Below are 17,894 nucleotides of genomic sequence, written 5' to 3' on the forward strand. Positions count from 1 at the left end.
TGATCTGCCCTGCATGAGACCTTCAATAACTCAGTTTGTAAATCAGAAAACAAAGACAAATGGGCAATTCTGGAGGAAGCAAGAATACGTCAAAGAAAAGGAACACCTGTCAAGAAGTCCCCTTAGTTTGGAGAAAAACATCATCCACCTTACTCTCCAGGCCCAGCTCCCATCTGAGGCCAAACTTTATAGGACTAGATGGTGTCCCACCACTCCCATGACAAGAAGGCCCCACCCCCACCCCCGCTTCGCCAGAGGGGCACCACTTACTTCCTACTCTGGCCCAGCCCTTACTCTTAACGTTCTGGCAAAACCAGATCTGAGCATCTCTTACAATGTCCATGGCACAGTGTGGAAGGCATTATGGTCTAGGAGTCTGAAGCATTAGCTTTGGGGTCAGAGAGACATGGGTTCAAATGCTAACTCTTCCTAGCTGTAAACCTGGGCAAGTTATGCAACCTCTTTGAGCTTTAAAACGGCGATAACATTATCTATCTGAGAAAGTTATTGATATTTTGCGGATTAAATGAGACAATGGACGTAAAGTACTAGGCCCAGTGCCTAACACACAGTAAGAGAGCAACAGTGGGAATTACTGTTATTCCCGTCGTCGTTGTTGGTCTTGCACCCAGTCGCGCTCGGGCCGCGGGGGAGGGGTTTCTGAGCTACTCCAGCGGCCCTCCAACCTGCCTCAGACCCGGGACGCCCCTGGAACGATTCTCCGCTCACGACCCAAGGAGCCTCCTCCTCCTTCCTTCCTGCGGAACGACCCCCTCCAGGCGCTAGTAGAAGGAGCCTTCCCAGTTGCGACTCGCGCCCCACGCCGGGCCCCTTCCTCAGAACACCTCCATTCCGCCCCGCCCGCCGAGCTCACACGCTCCGATTACCATTTTCTTGCTCTCGGTGCCACGGTTCGCCTGCCTCGACATGGTGCCGGCCGCCTTACCCTGCCTCGCCACAGACCCACTCGCCGACCCCTTCTATCACCACGGGACCCAGTTGGCGGCCCCTCAGCGTTTGGGATTGACGGCACCGACTCACCGCGCCTGCGCGGCCTGCCGCGGGGGCACCACGGGACTCGTAGTCCGGCCGACGAGGGTAATTCCCGCTCAGTAAACGTCAGATTTCAACACCCAACAGCCCCACTGGCAGCACCGCCCCTTAGTGCAGCCGGACTACAACTCCCAGAGTGCTCCGCGCGCAGCGGCCTCTTGGAGCCTGGGTGCTTTATGGCCGCTGGGTGGCGTCCGCAGTTTGCGGGAATCCTGTATCATCCACACACTTCCCTTTCCTCTCCACCCTCCCACCCCCACTCAGTGATGCTCCGCAAATTCCTCTCTCTCCGGGGATGGTCTTGGAAAGTCCCGCTTTCAAATTAGGTTCTTCCGCTGCTGCAGTTCAGAGCCAGAAGCTCCCAGGATGTCCCAGAAAACTGGCCATGGCTCATACACAGATCTGGCTTCTTCGTTACGAAAATATTTAATGACCAGCTACTATGTACCAAGCATTTCGTTAGTGCCTTTCTCTTCCAACTATCATCTGTTCCCAAACCCCAAACGCAGCCAGCACCTGCATCCTACCACCGTGGCCTCCTGATGAAATATGCAGTCTGATAAAGTTCAGGTCACTTTCTCCCTCTCACTCCCCTAGAACAAGTACACAGCCTAGTTCCCAGAAAAGAAAGATCACCGGCGTTGGTAGCAGCCAGTCGTGGATTTTAATCCCAGCTTTGCCATTTTAGGCAAATTGCTGGAGCTCTCTCAGTTGTTGTGAAGATTGGTGAGACATGTATGCAGGCACTTGGCACAAAGTAAATGTGCATTCCCTTTCTTCCAGCCACTCTCTAAAAACACAGCCCAGCAAACAGGCCCCAGAAATACCAGGGGAATGTGCTGGCCACACCCTCACCCATCACCAAGGGGAAGTCCTACAGTCCCTGGCCATAGCTCTTTGGTCTCAGCTCCAGCCTTCCCTCCCTGGCTGGTCAATTCTGAGAGGCGTGGGCTGGGAGTCCCTGAGCACCCTCTCCTCACTTAGGCCTGGTAGCCTGACTCTGCAGCAGCTGCATTCTAGCCCCTAGCCTTCACCATGACAACCAGCCTGCCCCAGACAGGAGCCGTCCTGGCTGGGGAAGGCTTGGGGAGGGGGGGGGGGGGCGGGGAGGGCAGGCTGCTCAGCCTGAAAGCCAATACCCAAGATTCCCCCAGTCTGTCCCTCTGGGTGCGGGACTCATCATTATTATACTCTTCCCCCTGTGGCACAGACATTCTGGGGCCTCCCTAGAGGTAGCGACCTTTGACTCTCCCTCCTGTGTCAGTGCCTTGGCTGAAGGTTCTGGGAAGGAACAGGAGGGTCGGTTGGGGGTGGGGATGAGGAAGCAGGAGTGGGCTAGCCCTGGAGGCCAGCAAAGCTAGAGAAGAACCTCCTGCATTCCCAGGAGAGAGGACAGCTGAGGTGAAAGCTGCAGTTGGCTGGCCTGTCTGTCGGTCTGGGCTCCTCCCTGCCGGCTGCCCTTGGCTGCCCACAGAAACCTGAGTCACAGTCACAGCCAGCCGCTCCACCCCACCCAGCCTGCTGTGAGGCAGGGTGGATCCGGAGAGACTGAAGGTGGAGCCTCTCCCTGCCCATCTTACAACGTCTGAGAGTCTTCCTCTCTCTCCGTGATTCCTCCTTTTGGCGTCTTTTTCTTTGGGACTCCTCCTCAACGAGTCACCAGTCCTGAATTGAGGGTGGGGGTGGGATCCATCTCAGGCTAATCTAGAGGGTCTCCTCCTGGCTCCTTAATGACTTCTTCAAGGGCTCTCATTCCCAACTCCCAATCCCTCTCCACCACCCCTAAGGGGCCAGAACACCAGGCACCCCCTCCCGCTCTACCCTCCTCACGTCTCCTTCTCCCAGGAAAGGAATGCAGCAGGGACAGCTTCCCATCTCTAATGGGGGCTCTAGACCCCCCTCCCAAGAACCCAAAATGTTCTGAGTTCCTCCCCCTCCAATCCCTCTCGGTTACTTCCCCTCTGCAAGAGCTAGAGGGAGGGAGGCTTTATTGCAGCTGGTGTAAACATTGCCCTTGAGGGTGTGCCCACCCCCAACCCAAGGGAGTGGGCCCTGGAGGCTACAGTAGCTCCCGAGCAGACTGGTCTGGGTTAGAGACCCCTTCTTGGGGCAGTGCCTTGGGGGTAGGGTGGGCATAAGAATCTGATATCTGTTCTCTCAAGCTGCCCCCCCCCCCACCCCATGAGGCCCCTCCTACTTCCTACTTGTGTAGGAGTGGAGACAGCCTCCAGGGCCTTGGTCCCAATTCATCTCTCTTTGTCAAATGTGCCAGTGATTTCCTTCACCTCCCCATCAGGTTCATCTTGGACCCTGCCCCACCAAAGCTAGGAGGTTGTAAACGCTTTTGCTCCTGCTCTCCCCCTGGGGGGATCAGGAAGGGGACATATATCTGACCCCCATTCAGTGACCTGCCTCCTAGCCTCAGCCCAGCCTCATGGTGAAACTAACAGCTCATTCAAGTCTGTTTCCCTGGAGGGGGGAGGGGACTGCCCTGGGCAGTAGGGAAGGAACAGGGGATGTCACAGAGTTCACGGCCTCTCACCGAAGAGGGCATGACATTGTCAGCCCCTCTGATGTTGCAAGTGCCCTGCTTGCTCCTTCTCTGGGATGTCTGATACTTGAGGGGTACATGGAGCACTTTCACCCAGACCCAAACTCAGAGATATCCACTTTAAGCCCCATCAGTTGCCGGGGCCTGGGATCCACCAAGGATCCTGGTCAGTTAGAGGGCAAATGGAGAGGAGCCCACTCCATCTGTCTACTCTGACTGCATCAATCACAGGATGTTGGTGCTCTCCTGGCTCCCCACAGTTACCTTCCCAGGACTCGCTGTGGACCTCTCAAGTGTGCAGGAAGCCTCCTGGGACTAGCTAGGAGAACTGTCCATCAGGTTGCCTAACTCCCAGATGTTCCCACCACTAGCATCTTGCGAGGAGATGCCTCCACCCTCAGTCTAGGAAAGGGTTCTTCAACCTTGGCACCATTGACATTTTGGGCCTGATGATTCTTTGTTCAGGAGGTGTTCTTGTGCATTGCAAGATGTTAACATTCTTGGTGTCTAAGTGCTAGATGCCAGTAACACCCCTGGTTGTGACAACCACAGATGCCTCTAAACATTGCCAAATGTCCCCTGGGGAGCAAAATTGCCCCTGGTTGAGAACCACTGAGTAAGCTAATACCATACACTGTCTCTTTGCAGGGAGCTCCTCAAAGTCAATCCCGTATCATTAGACGCAATGGAGGATTTCCAGTTCTAAAGCATTGCTCACTCTTCTCCTTCTGAAGAACCTTCAGAGGCTCCCCAGTATCTACATTATGTAGATCATGATGCCAACTGGCATTCAAATCCTCCTGTATAGGCCATCCCTGGCCTATCTCTTCATGTTCAAGTACCATTTCCCCCTCTACTGTTCTTGAGCTCTAGCTACTGTGGGTATCTCACTATTCCCACCTATATATGTCTTTGTCCCTACTGTATCCTCAAGACTGTGGGTGGGGGTAGGGAAGAACCATCCCAGATGGCTCTCCCCTATTGGGTTCTGTTCATGAATTCTGAGTCTAGTCACTACCTGGCTCAGAGTGGGCCTGGTCAGCTCTGGAAAATGCAGGACCTGAGGTCTCTGACCTCACAAAGGACAGTCCTGAACTCTACCCATCCACATGGTACCCTAGCCCTACAGATGGGATGGCTGACAACAAAGATGGGGGATCTGCTCCTCATCTTAGTCTGCTTTTACTTTTGAATGCCCGTCATCATTCTCATACATATTTATGAAGCACTTCCTATGTGACAGGCTCTGTGCTAAGCACTTCATCTGTGTTGCCTTATTTAACCCCATGATACCTCGTCATGTTATTATTTTCCTAATTTTATACGTGAGCAAACTGGGTTTCTTAAAAGTTAAGACAGTAGCTCAAGGTTACCAGCTCCAGTCACAGGCCTTCTATCATCATCCTTTTCTAATGTTTTTGGACTGGGGAGGGTAGTATTCCCTCCCCAGCCCTTGAAGAAGGTTCAGGCCCCCAGCTACTCACTCCTTCTAGGACAGTCTGCTCCCAGGTTGCCTGAGATCCAGACCCTTTTGTTCCCAACCCTCCCCCTTGAAATGACTGCTCCCTGGAGCTGCTCAAAGGAAGGGGGACAGGAGGACAACATATCACTGGGCCTAATCTCTGGGCAATGGAGAACTAAACAACGGACCTTCGGGAGGTCAGGACAAAGGGCAGGGATGGGGCGGGCAGAGCTCAGCTGCGCCTGCTGCTTCTGTCCCTTGGTCAGTCACTGCAGCACCATCATCGATCCACCTTCCCAGCAAGCCCCCCCCCGCCCCCCCCCCCCTGCTCTGCCCAGGCTGGGCCTGACTTGGCTTGGGGCCCCACTTCAGCTGGCACATGCAAGGGGATTGGGGGATCCACTCCGCCCCCCCCCCCCCCCCCCCTGCTGTGAAGCAGGACTTCTTGGGGGAGAGGAGTCAGAAAGGACTCACTCTCTCCTTCGACAGGACACAGGGGAGAAAATCCTTTCGGGGAGATTGGAGGGGTCGTCTGATGGGGCTGGGGGAGGTTCAGGGCCAGGACCACCCAGTTTGGAGCCGGGAGAGACCCAGCAGATTAGAGACTTGGGTAAATCGGTGGTGCAGGTCTGTAATTACCCCAGAGGAGCAGGGAAGACACCAACCATAGGATGACGGAGGAAGGGCGGCGGCAAGTCTCCCGGGCCGGGCCTCTCCCCACCCCAGCCAGCACCAGGGGAGAGAAAGCATAGCCCTTTTAGGGGTCTCCTTGTGACCCTCCTTCAGATCTCCCAACGTCCCCCGGGGCAGATTTTGTTTGAGGTGGGTTTGGGGGAGAATGAGGACCTGAAGCTGCCTCCGGGGCCGGAGCTACCAGGCTCCAAGGTGGGACTGGGGGCGCCTATCCCGGCTCTCCCTGCTCCCCCCAGTCCTAGCGGCGGGTGAGTCACCAGAGCGCTCCCTACATAGTCGCCTCGCGCTGCGGCGCATACCAACGCGCCGCCGCAGGGGGAGACAGCTTGACGCGCGTCCTCCCGGAGCCCCGGCGTCCCCTCTGCCGCGGCCGGAGGAGAGCGTCCCTGGGCGCGAGGCCCCGCACCCCAGGGCGGGGGCGGGGCTGGGCGGGGCGGGCGCGCGGCCGCTCGGTCCCCGGGCGCTGCGGGGGTGGCCCTCCCCGCGTCGCACTTGGTACGCGCCAGCAGCGAGGCCAGGCCCAGCCCGGGCGGTACAATAGGGTTGGGCCGCGGCCGGGACTGGGCCGGCGCCGGGCAGGGAACAGGATCGCGGCCGGAGCCGACAGACACTGGGCGGCCGGCGACTCCGAGCCCGCAGGCCGCCAGCCGAGCCAGCCCCGACCTACCCCGAAGCTACCCTCGCCTTCGAATCGTTGCCCGCCGGGCCGGGCCGGGCGTGATGCGCCGCGGGACCCCTACTCTGGCCGCTGGCCGCCGCCGCCGTCGCCGCTGAGACCCCCCAAGACCACCCCCACCCCACCCCCAGTGACGCCGCAGCCATGGAGAGCGGCTCAAGTTCGGAACCGGGTGCCGGCGCAGCCCCAGGTATGCCAGAGGCGAGATGAGAGAGGGGGATCGAGGGGCGTCGGAAAGGCCGAGGATGAGGCCGGCCCACTCGGCGGGGACCCCTACCCCGCCGCGCCCTCTGACCACTTGGACGTTTAAAAATAAAGGCTGCAGCGGCGTCGGCGGCTCTGGGCCACCGCCGCATCTTCTGACAGCTGCCCCCTCCCCCATCCTGGGCGCTGGGACGCCCTGGGCGCCGGGATCCGCGGGGACCCCAATGTGGAGTTGTTGGTGACCCTTCCGCCCCAGCCCAGTGCCACCTCGGCTTCTTTGCCCTTACCCTCTTTCCTGATCCACCCCAGGCCTCGAACATCCTCTTCTACTGAGCTGGGGCATCTGTCCCCCTCCGCATGCCCGGTGGGCACGTGTGACCCCAGCCTGAATGTGTGTGTCGAGGGGTCCCGATTCTCAGGCCTGAAGCCTTGCATACCGAAGCCTAGGCCCTGGCGCCCCCGACGCCCAGGCCCTGGCCCAGACCTCGCCCCCACCCCATCCCTCCAGCTGCCGCGCAAAGGGCCTGTTGCTGCTGCGGGCCGGCCGGGAGGGGAGGGGAAGGGAGGGGAGGGGGAGGTCTCTAGCGGCGGCTGCCAAGTAACCCGCCGGATAAAGGCGAGGGGGAGGGGAAGGAGGCATTGTGTGGGGCGAGGGCGGGAGCTGGGGAGTGGGCCGATTCCCCTGCAGCCAGGCCTGCTCTGGAGCCCACCCAGTCCGATTTCGGGAGGAAGGAGACAGAAGTAAATTCGTCTTCCCTACCCTGCCCCCTTCCTTCTCAGCCTCTCTGGGCGCCTTTCCCTGGAGAATGAGGTGAAGGCTGGAGGCCGGCACTCCAGGGACCTGCCACATCATTCCTCAGCCTGAGGCTTCTGATACCAACCCCCCTTACACACACACACACACACACACACACACACACACACACACACACACACACACACACACACACACACACACACACACACACACACACACACAGTCTCTCCCTCTCTCTCTTCCCCCCCCCCCCCCCAGGTCCCGCACCATCAAAGCTCTCTCCACCCCCCTCACCCCACCAACCACCAGTGCCCAGGACTTCTGCAAATCCCATTCGGATCTGGGAGCAGCTGATGAGGGGGTGGGGACAGGTTTCTGGTTGGGCCTGGGATTGGAGGGAGGGATTTCTCTTTCTCTTTCTTCCTGGAAGGGGAGGGAAGAGCATGATTACTGAGGACCCAGGTTCTTTTCCCACTGACTCAGGGGGGAGGTGGCCCCAATCCCACACCTCCGTAGAGTCCTAGAGCCTAATCCTGTCACCTCCCTGCCCCCTGGGGCGTGGGCCCAGGATGAAACAGTGTCTGTGGGTGCGGAGAGCCCAGGATAAGGTGGAGCTGCTTGGTTGTGGGTGGGCTCCTCCCCATGCCAATGTGGGTGCTTGGAGGGGACCCTGTGGGTGTGGGAGCAGGAGGAGGCAGAGGGGAGGCTCTCAGACTGGTGTGGTTCAGGAGGTTTGTAGGCTGTACTGGAACAATGGCACTTTGGTCTGTCTTGGCTCTGCCTGGGTCCGTTCCATCTGCTTACTGGCCCTCTGCAGCTGAGGGTCTCTGGCACTGGTGTGTACATTGGGGCCTGAATGGTGGTGATTACTGGGCCAGAGATGAGGGCTGGTTTGTAAGCAGAGCACTTGAGTGGGATATCTGGACTGAATATGAAGGCATGGGTGGGATGCTTGGCTGTATTGGGGGGGTGGGGTCCTGGGTGGGTCCTGCATACAGGGTCCTGGATTAGGAAGACTTCTACACACAGGGACCTAGATGGAGTTACATGAGAACCTGGGTCAGGATAGTGACTGGCCCCAACAAAGAGAGAAGTTGAAGGTGACAAGGACCCCTATGAGTCAAGGGCTGCCAGGGAGTAAAGGTGGTGCCCGCTACATGCACCCTGTGAGAGTTTGAGGCATGGGTCTGAGACACTGAGTGCATATGATGTGATCCCTGCCCCCTTCAGGTTCCCTCTGCACACTGAGCATTAACAGGAAGCAGCATGGAGTAGGGGACAAGTGTGGACTGGAGCAAGTGACTTAACCTCCTCCGGCCACAGTTTATGCCCCTAGAAAATGGAGGCAGTGTTATCAACCTTGTGGGGTTCACGGGAGGGTCAGAGAGGATGTACCTAAAGGAACCTGCACACAGACACCTGCAATACAGTGTTATTACCATCATTGCAGTTCTGCTCATTGGACCTGGTGCCAGCAGGGAGGTATGAAATATGAGGGAAGCAGGGGCAGAAGTTGGGAGTCAGTTTGCTTAAGAGTGTAGACTCTGGAATCAAATAGTTTCAGTCTCCCCTTCATAACTTAACTACTGTGGAACCTTAGGTAAGTTGCTTTAAGTCTTAAATTTTCCCATCTATAAAATGACAATGCTGGAAATTATCTCATAGAGAAATTGGGATCATTAAATTAGAGGAACACATAAAACACTTAGGATAGGCCCTGGTACATAGTTAATGCTCACTAAACACTATTTATTTTGGTTGTTATTATTTTTAATTCCTTCGGAGGCCAGAGGAGGAGATGTAATTAATTAGAACTTCAGGAGGTAAATTTAGGCCAGAGAGCAAGGGGGAGGTGAGTTCTAGACCGACATGAGCCAGGGTACATCTGGGGAACAGAGGGCCCCTGTACTTGGAGTGGGGCAATGGCCATAGGAGAGAGACCCAGGGGATGGTGCAGCCATCCAGCGCAGCCATACTGATGCCCGCCATGTGCCAGCTCGGTGCTGGCCGTACAGGTGGCAGAGATGTGAATCAGAGTCTCTATCCTTGGGGAGCTCCTGGCCCAGTGGGGGAGGCTTATGTGTTCACTGCCAGGAAGCCCAGGTATCATGGTGATACAGTGGTTGGTGGAATCCGCTGGTGGAGGACTTCACAGAGGAGGCACTTGAGGTGGACCTGAATAGATGAGGAGAAGATGGGCCGCCTCTCTACATGCATTAGCCAGCCTGGCTGGCAGCTCCCACTGACAACTTCTGTCCCTCCTTGGGCTGGGGGGCCCAATAATGAGGCCTCTAATGAGCTCCTAATGTGCAGTCACGCGTATGCAAATAAGGAGGAAAGGGCACCAGGCCAGTTCACTCCCCCTCCTCCTCCTGGGGATGGGCATCAGCTGGCGGTGGGGCAGAGCTGAGGGAGCTGAAAGCAGGGCCCAGGCTGGGGTGGTGGCTCTGGAGGGCAGTCAGGGCAGGCATCAGGTCTGACCAAGGTTGGGAGTTTGGCCGCAAGCAGCTGAAATCCGTGTCCTTGGGTCCCCACTGGGCCTTGGGACCAGTGAGGCAGCCAACGAGCCAGCCCAGATAATGCAGCTTTGTTGGCAGTGGCAGCTCTGCCTGGCACCCCAGGGCACAGCCTTCAGCATCTCCTCCATCACCTCTCAGCTGCAGCTCTGCCCCGAGGGGAGCAGAGAGTGTGGTAGGGGGTAGAGAACCTGGTGTCTAGTGCGCCTCACCAGTTATAAGAGGAGGTATGGGCCAAGAATAGGACTGCCCCCCCCCCCACTCCCGCGGATGATCCTGCTTATCTCCCACTCCCATTTGTTAAGGACCATCTCTGCACCAGGCATAGTGCTTAGCATGTCCTGTGCATTGTCTCACTGATTCTCAAAACTGTCCCAGCAGGCACTAGTATTATCCTTATTTTACTTATTTATTTATTTACTTACTTATTTCAAATTTTCTTTTTCGTTTTTGGCTGCATGATGCCGCGTGTGGGATCTTAGTTCCCTGACCAAGAATCGAACCTGCGTGCTAACCTCTGAACCGCCAAGGAAGTCCCATATCCTCATTTTATATATGAGGCTCAGAGAGGGAAATAACTTGCTTAAAGTCACACAGCTAGGTTCTGGCAGAAGCAGTATTTGAACCCAGGTCCACCTGATTCTAAAGCCTGTACTCCAAACCTCTATGCTGAATTATCATGGCCAAGCCAGCTGGTGATAGAGTCTGGGCCACTATCCTTACATGACCAGTCTTCTGTGGGCATCTTGGTCTTAGGGACCCTGTGATCTTTTCTCTGGCAGGCAGAGGGTAGAACCAGCAGTGCCCTGGGTCCCCTGTCCCTCCTGCCAGGTTGGAATCTGAGCAAGTCGGACCAGAAGGAGGCCCTGGACTCAGGCAGTGGTGGCAGTTCAGCCAGTGGGCCATCCTCAGGCCTTGGCCTAAGGCTGGGCCTCTGTCCTCAGCTTCTAGGCCCCAGCGTGGGCAGCCCTGCTGGGGCTGAGGGAGGGCCCCGGCTGCGGGATGGGGTCATTTCCTGCCGCCTAAAATAACAGGAAGTGGGTGCTCCTGATTGGAGGCTGGGAACAATGGCCACCAACCAGGCCAGAGAGCTCCTCAGATCTGCAGTCTCAGATGGGATCCCGGCTGTATCACCCACAGAGGCCCACGGCCTGGCCCCAGCGCCCTGCTGTGAAGGGCCTGTGGCCCAGGTTCCTAGGGCCACTGGAGCAGGCTGCCCCTCTCCTAGTTCACTCCCCTTCAGAGCTGGCTCAGCTTTGTCCCGGCCGGGAGTAATGCTGCCCCCTAAGGGTCCCCTCTGTCCCAGCCCCACGATCAGGCATCTTCCAGGGTTTGTCCTTCCTGCCCACCCACATCCTCCCAGCCCAGATCTCTCAGGAGAGGAAACCCAGGAGGCTGCCCTCTTTGGGTAGCAGAGTGAAGGTACAGACTGTCACCCTGATTGGAGTCCCAGACCCAGCTGTGTGACTTAAGCAAGTGTCTTAATCTCTCTGAATGTATTTCATTTGTCAAGTAGGATAATAATAGCGACCTCATAGGACTGTGGTGAAGGTGAAAAGGACGGAAGTGTTAAGGTGTTCAGCTGTGCCTGACACAGGATTAGCTGTTGCTGCTGTTAACTGGACTTTCCCTGGGCCCAGGTAAAGGAGTGCCCAGATGGGCAGGGCTGAAGTGACCTGGATGAGGCTGTGTAAATATACTGGGACATCATGTGCATGAGTGCTGTATGAATCTCTGAGGTTTTTGTCTGTGCCTCGGAGGCGGGGCCTGACTCTGTGTGTGTGTTTGTGTCTGTGTGTGTGTGTGTGCGTGTAGATTTCTGAATCCCAGTGAGTCTGTTTTCTGTATGTAACAGGAGATAGAGAGAAAAGAATGTGTCTTGCCTGTCACCAGTGTGCGGACTCTGTCCACATTGTCTGGATCTCTCTCTCTGCAGTGTGTACTCTGTGTGTGTGTGTGTGTGTGTGCGCGCGTGTGTGTGTGCGTGTGTGTGTGTGTGTGTGTGCGCGCGCGCACGCGCGCGCCTTTGCCATTCTGTTGGCCGCCCCGTCTTCATTTGTCTGGTCCAGCGCTGCCACCTAAGGAGCTGCTGCGAGAGCCAGGAGGGCTCTGGCTAAAGGTGCTGACCTCTGCTGTCTGTGCAGCCCCTCCCCTGGGCACTCCCTTGCTCTGCCTCCTGGAGGAGGGCCACTCGCCCCCACCCCTGCTCAGGTGCCCCATTTCTTGGCTCCCGGTGGCCAGCCTGGGCAGGAGCCTGCCTTCCCTGCATTCCTGTCCTCTGAGCTCAGTGCCTGCCTGCCCCACCTGCACCCTTCATCTTCATGGGGGAAACCTCCCCGGGGGAACCACTGAATCACTTCCCTCTTCGGGGAACAGGCAGGAGCCTTGGGGAGGGGTGATGTGACACCCACCAGAAACAGTGTGACATAAGGGTTTTGTCATCAGACAGCCTTGGGCCCAATCCTACTTCTGACACTGACGTGAGCAGTTCACTTAACCTGTCTGTGTAAGTGTTCTCAGCTGGGGAACAGGGCCCTCCGTAGACTTTCCCTTCGGGGCTAGAAGAAGAACTAGATGAGATAAGGGAATGGATGAGATGGTGTGATGTAGGGCTTCAGTAAATTAGTTTTGTTTCCCTTCCTGGGCTTAGGAGCCGGCAGAGCACACACAAGGCTCTGATACCGTAAAGACATTTAGGGTTAGAGAGGCTAGACTTTGGAGCAGCTTGGGGTTTTACTATATTATCCACAGTGCATCCATCCATCCATCCATCCATCCAGGTGTTCATTAAACAGACACAGAATTCCTCCTTTGTGCTGGGCAGGTCCTATATGGGCTCTAGGCTGCAAAAAGGATTCTCTCCATCAGCTCTTGCAGGGGCAGCAGGCAGACAAAAAGGGCAGACTGAGTTATCAGTATTATGAGAGGAGTTTTGGCCCAGGAGCAGTTGTTGGGGTGGGAGGAGGGAGGGATGAGAGGAAAAGACTGCCAGCGCCCAGAGGGTGGAGATGGGGAATAAGCACCCTGAGACATGTGACAGGCCCTCCGAGAAACTTGGCCGCGATCTTTCTGCAGTCTCTCTTGGGTTTTTTGAGAAGACTAGACTTATTGACCCTGCAGCCAGCTCCTGCACCTTTGCCCTGCTAATGCTCTTTGTGCCAAGAAATAAATACAAACTATCTGTCGCTATCCAGTTCTTAACAAATACTTCTGGTAGATATCAACATAGCAAAATAAAACCTCCCAATTTGACACAGACAAAAATAAAATAAAGTGAGGCAGCTGAAGGATCACATTTGACGATTGAAAGTGGGAATAATCAGATATTGGTTTAACCATACCGTATAGATAATTAACCAAGAAATTAATTTGGCTTCACATGATTTGTTCCAAATAGCACTGTCCCAATGACATTTCACCAGGGTTGGCATAATTCTGGGGAAAATATTTGTATTCAGGGTCAGTAGTCCACCAGGTCAGAAGAAGAGTTCCAAACATGCTATTTGCCTCTTGAGAAGTTTTTCCTGTTGAACTGCTGGAGTCAACACACATTATTATTTTTATTAACTTCTCCCTGAGTACCTTAGTCCAGGAAGCTGCCCAAACTCAATTTAGATGGAGTTGCTTTGCTTCCTTTCAAGTGTTTATACCTTTGCAATACACTGCCACATGGATTTGCTCATTATTAGAGTAAAAATCTCCTTCTCTGTGCACCTGCTTTAGGCAAGGGTGGCTTCCTAGTACAGCACTTTATTCTCATTCAGCAGCATTTCGTGACTGTCTCCACGTACTGGGCACCACAGTAGCTGCTGGTGATGCAGTGGCAAGCAGAGCAGATGTGGCCCAGCCCTTAGGGGGAGGCTGACAGTAACAAAAAACCAAACAAGGAAGTTTAAAATTGTAACAGTTGCAGTGTTCCAAACAAGAGGCACATGAAGCCATGACTATATATAATGAAGAAATTCATTCTGTCCTGGGAGACCAGGGAAGGCTTCCCTGAGGAAATGATGCCTAAGTGAAAGTCTGAAGGGTGAATGGGAATTAAATAAGAAAAGAGGGAGGGGAATGAGCATATGCAAAGGCCCTATGGCAGAGGCAGCATGCAAAGCTACAAGAATTAAAAGGCCAGTGTGGCTGGAGTGTAGAGAGCTAGTGGGGAGCAGGGGAGCAGGGGAGCAAAGGAGGGGACTCCAGAGGTGTGGGGGAAGGAGACAGGAGCCTCCGACTACACCAGACTTGCAGCCTGGGTTCAAGAATTTTGTCTTTCCCTTCAGAACAATAAGTCACTGTGAAGCTTCAAGCAGGGAAGAGTACCATGGCCAGATTTGCATTTGGAAACAATTACTTTGGCTGCTCAGTGACGAGCAGGGTGGGAAAGGGTGTGCATAGGGCAGTGGGGGGAGTCTGCAGTCATCCAGGGAAGAGAGGTGCTGTTGGTATCTGCCAGGGTGGAGCTCATTGATATATTCATTCAACAAATAGCTGTGGAGCACCTGTGTGCCAGACGCTGTTGGCCTTAGAGATAGAACAGCTAAACAAAGCAGACAAAAATGTGTGCCCTCATGGAGATCACCTCCTGGAGGCTGGGAGGCAGTGTTAAAGTGGTGCTTACGCTTACTACAAAAACAGAGTTGGAAGGAAAAAGAATTCAGTTGGAAAGGGGAGGGAGACTTCAACTACATTTTGTTGTTTTAAAGAGCGGGTCAGGGAAGGCTCAACTGAGAAGTGACATTCAGGTAAAGACCTGGAGGAGGCGAGGGAGTGAGGATACAGGATCTGGGGGCAGAGAATTCGGGCAGAGAGAGTAGCAGGACAAAGCCCCGAGGCAGGAGCGTGCCTGGCGCAAATAAGGAACGGTGGCCGGAAGAGATGGAGCAGGGGGAGAAGAGGAGGAGAGGAGGCCAGGAGGTAATGGGCTGGAGAGCGAGGATCTGGAGGGGCCTCGGAGGCCATTGTGATGCCTTTGGTTTTTCCTCCCTTGAGGTGGGGCGTCTTTGGAGGATTTTGTCCGTTCCCCGACCAGGGATTGAACCCGGGCCACGGCACTGAAAGCCCAGAGTCCTAACCACTAGGCAACCAGGGAACTCCCCATCTGACTTATTCTTGAGCAGAATCATTCTGCTACTGTGATGAGAAAAGATCAAAGGGGAGCAAAGAATGGCAGCAGGGAGTCTTTTATGAGAGATGATAGTGGCTGGACCGGGATAACAGAAGTGGAGATAGAAGTGATTGGATTCAGATATACTGGGCACGTGGGGCTGAAAAGATTTTCTGAGACATTAGATGTGAGGTGTGAGACAAGAAAAGACTCTAAAATGACTCCAAGATTTTTGGCCTGAGAAACTGGAAGGACTGGGTTGCCACCGACTGAGATGGGGAAAACTGGAAGAGGAGCAGGGTTTGGGGGAGAAAGATCAGGAGCGCAGTTTTGGATGTTAAATTTGGGGCATCGTTAAGACACCCAAGGGTGTCAAGTAGGGAGTTACATGAGCGAAACTGGCACTCAAGGGAGACGTCTGGGCTGGAGGTACAAATTTGGTTGTCAGCCGCAGAGCGATGGTATTTAAAGCCAGGAGTCTGGATGAGATCACCAAGGGAGTATGTGTAGACTGAAAAGAGATGAGGTCTTCACTGAGCCCTGGGGCGCTCCAGTGCTAAGAGGTTAGGAAGTTAAGGAGAGACCAGTAAAGAAGCCTGAGAAGTCACAGCCAGCAAGTCGAAGGAAAACCAGGAGAGTGTGTTGTCTTCAGAGCCAAGTGAAGAAGGTGTTCAAGGAGCACCGAGGGATCAACCGTGTCACATGCGGCTGATAGGTTAGCAGGATGAAGACCGGGACATGGCTGCTGACTTAGCAACGTGGAGGTCATCGGTGACCTTGAGAAGAGCAGTGTCATGGAGCAGGGGAGGTGAAGGCCTGACTCAAATGGGCTCTTGTGGCAGAGATGGGGAGAAGTGGACCAATTCTTCCAGGCAGGTGCAGCTTACTGAGCCCCTGCCAGGTGCCAGAGATGATGTACCTACTCACTGTAGGTCCCAACACCATAGGCCCCAACCTGAGAAAACTGAGGCTCAGACAGGTTCAGGGCCTGTTCAAGGTCCCACCGCAGAGCTGGGATTCCCCACGCAGGCCTGTCTGACTCTGAAGCCTAAGACCTTTCCATCCTGCTGCATCTGATGCCCAGAGGCAGGCCCTTCCAGGCCTCATCACTTTACTTCCTCCGAGATTCCCTTCACACAGATAGTCAGAAGCGAGTTGGAAATTCACTGTCTTGCCTGGTGGGTGTGATTTTTCTAGGTGTGGACAAACACTCGCCTACCAGTTTTCCTTGCAACACCTGTGGCACGTATAGGTGCTAGGAGGATGGCAATAAACAGGCCTCACCCTCAGCCTTCAAGCTTTGTATTGATACGTACGTACCTAGGCCCTTTGGCCCCAGACGGTCCTGGGTTAAAATCTGGCTTCTGGACAAATCACTTAGTGGGATAAGCTTTGATAGTCTCATCTGTCAAATGGGGATAAGAATCTCTGCCTCTCAGAGCTCATGTGAAGATGCAGGATGGGGACGCAAAGGGCCCAGCTCAGCTCTCGGTGTGTAACAAGCACTCACTAAATGGTTGCCACGAGTTTTTTTTTTGCCCACTGGAATTGGAAAGGAGTTTGTAGGTGGCTGGGAAGTCGACTAGCAGTGACCAGGCCGCCTTTTGGAGCTGGTCTGGGGAGAGCTGGGTGGACTGTTGTGAGCCCTAGGGGCTGGCAGAGTTGGAGGGACCACTGGGGAGAAAGGGCCTTAGCTAGGACTCTTGCCTAGAGGCCAGGAAGCAGGAATGAGGCGGAAATAGTGTGAGCCTCACATAATTTCATTGTGTAACATGTGTTACCCCATACTGCCTTACACAGAGGCAGGAGGGTATGGCGCTAAGAGCATGGGCTCTGGTGGCCACCACTGGGTTCAAGTCCAGGCTCCTTCACTTCCCAGCTTAGTGACCTCAAACTATTACTTAACCTCTTTTTGCTTTACTTTCCTCCTTAATCTAAAAGAAGTGTTTATAGTGCCTCCTTCATAAAAATTGTCATAAGGATTAAAACTAATATGTGTGAAATTCTCTCAACATAGGAAGCCCTTCAGAAATATGTACAGGTTCGTGGTTATTTTCACTAACACTCATCACTGTCCTACTGTCTGCATTTTATGGAAGGAGAGCTACGGCACAGAGAGGGCCAGTAACTAGCCCAAGGTCACACAGTTAGCGGGGAGGCCAGATAGTCAAGCAGTCTGCTTTCTCCAGAGCCCACTGGACACCCGTCTCCCTGAAAAGGGTTCCCAGAGTTCCAAAGCTAATTCCTTGGGAGTGTCCTCTCCCTGCACACACGCTGTCACCCACAGGGATGGGGAGTTTGTCACTTCCTGAGAGGGCCACCATTCCCAGAGCAGAGGACCCTGTGTGGTGGGGGCACCTGGTGAGAGCAAAAAATGCTTCCTCAGATTGACCTTTCCATGGACCGTGGCTCTGATCCCTCAGCTCAGGCAGTGGCTGTGTCCCCACCAGTCCCCTCAGTGCCCAGGGGCAGCAGTAGATGGCACCAGGGCTCACCGTGCTGGGGCTTCTCTTTGGCAGCTTCATAAAACCCACGGGAAAAGAGAGGGAAGTGTTGTTTGCTGGCGCAGGAATTGTTCCGGGAACTTCACTGACATCTCTACCACCTTGGGCTTATAGTCCCCATTTTACAGACATGAAAAACTAAGGCTTAGAGCGATTGAGTGGCTTGCCCAAGGTTACCTGCTGGGGATCAGGCCCTCTCTTTCTGTCTTGGGGTGGTAAAGTCAGAATCAAGCCCTCATCCAACTAACTCCCAAGCCTGTCTTTCAGTTGCCCTGTAGTGTACCTGCACTCACATGTGTGCATGGACAGGTATACACCAAATCATGTAGCTTCCTTACTTGGCACTTTGGTGTCTTTTACAGGGACCCTGAAATGTCAGT

The 17,894-nt window shown here is 54.8% G+C and overlaps 2 protein-coding genes across 12 annotated transcripts in view; one reads left to right on the forward strand and one right to left on the reverse strand.

Annotated features, from left to right (window-relative positions):
* TRAPPC3 (trafficking protein particle complex subunit 3) overlaps nt 1-7,105 on the reverse strand; it is a 20,011-nt gene extending 12,906 nt beyond the window's left edge. The window contains exon 1 of one of the 3 annotated variants that reach the window (XM_057705367.1): nt 888-1,058. In XM_057705367.1, the coding sequence (XP_057561350.1) occupies nt 888-929 (42 nt within the window). In that variant the 5' untranslated portion in view covers nt 930-1,058. Of the gene's footprint in view, nt 1-887; nt 1,059-6,926 lie in introns of those variants that run through there. The other 2 variants (XM_057705359.1, XM_057705348.1) reach the window with 2 other exon arrangements.
* MAP7D1 (MAP7 domain containing 1) overlaps nt 6,280-17,894 on the forward strand; it is a 21,723-nt gene continuing 10,108 nt past the window's right edge. For 2 of the 9 annotated variants that reach the window (XM_057705284.1, XM_057705303.1), the window contains exon 1: nt 6,286-6,625. In XM_057705284.1, coding sequence (XP_057561267.1) covers nt 6,580-6,625 — 46 coding nt within the window. In that variant the 5' untranslated portion in view covers nt 6,286-6,579. Of the gene's footprint in view, nt 6,626-17,894 lie in introns of all 9 variants that reach the window. The other 7 variants (XM_057705274.1, XM_057705324.1, XM_057705294.1 and 4 more) reach the window with 5 other exon arrangements.

The sequence above is a fragment of the Hippopotamus amphibius genome, chromosome 1 (assembly GCF_030028045.1).
Source record: "Hippopotamus amphibius kiboko isolate mHipAmp2 chromosome 1, mHipAmp2.hap2, whole genome shotgun sequence".
Taxonomy (NCBI): domain Eukaryota; kingdom Metazoa; phylum Chordata; class Mammalia; order Artiodactyla; family Hippopotamidae; genus Hippopotamus; species Hippopotamus amphibius.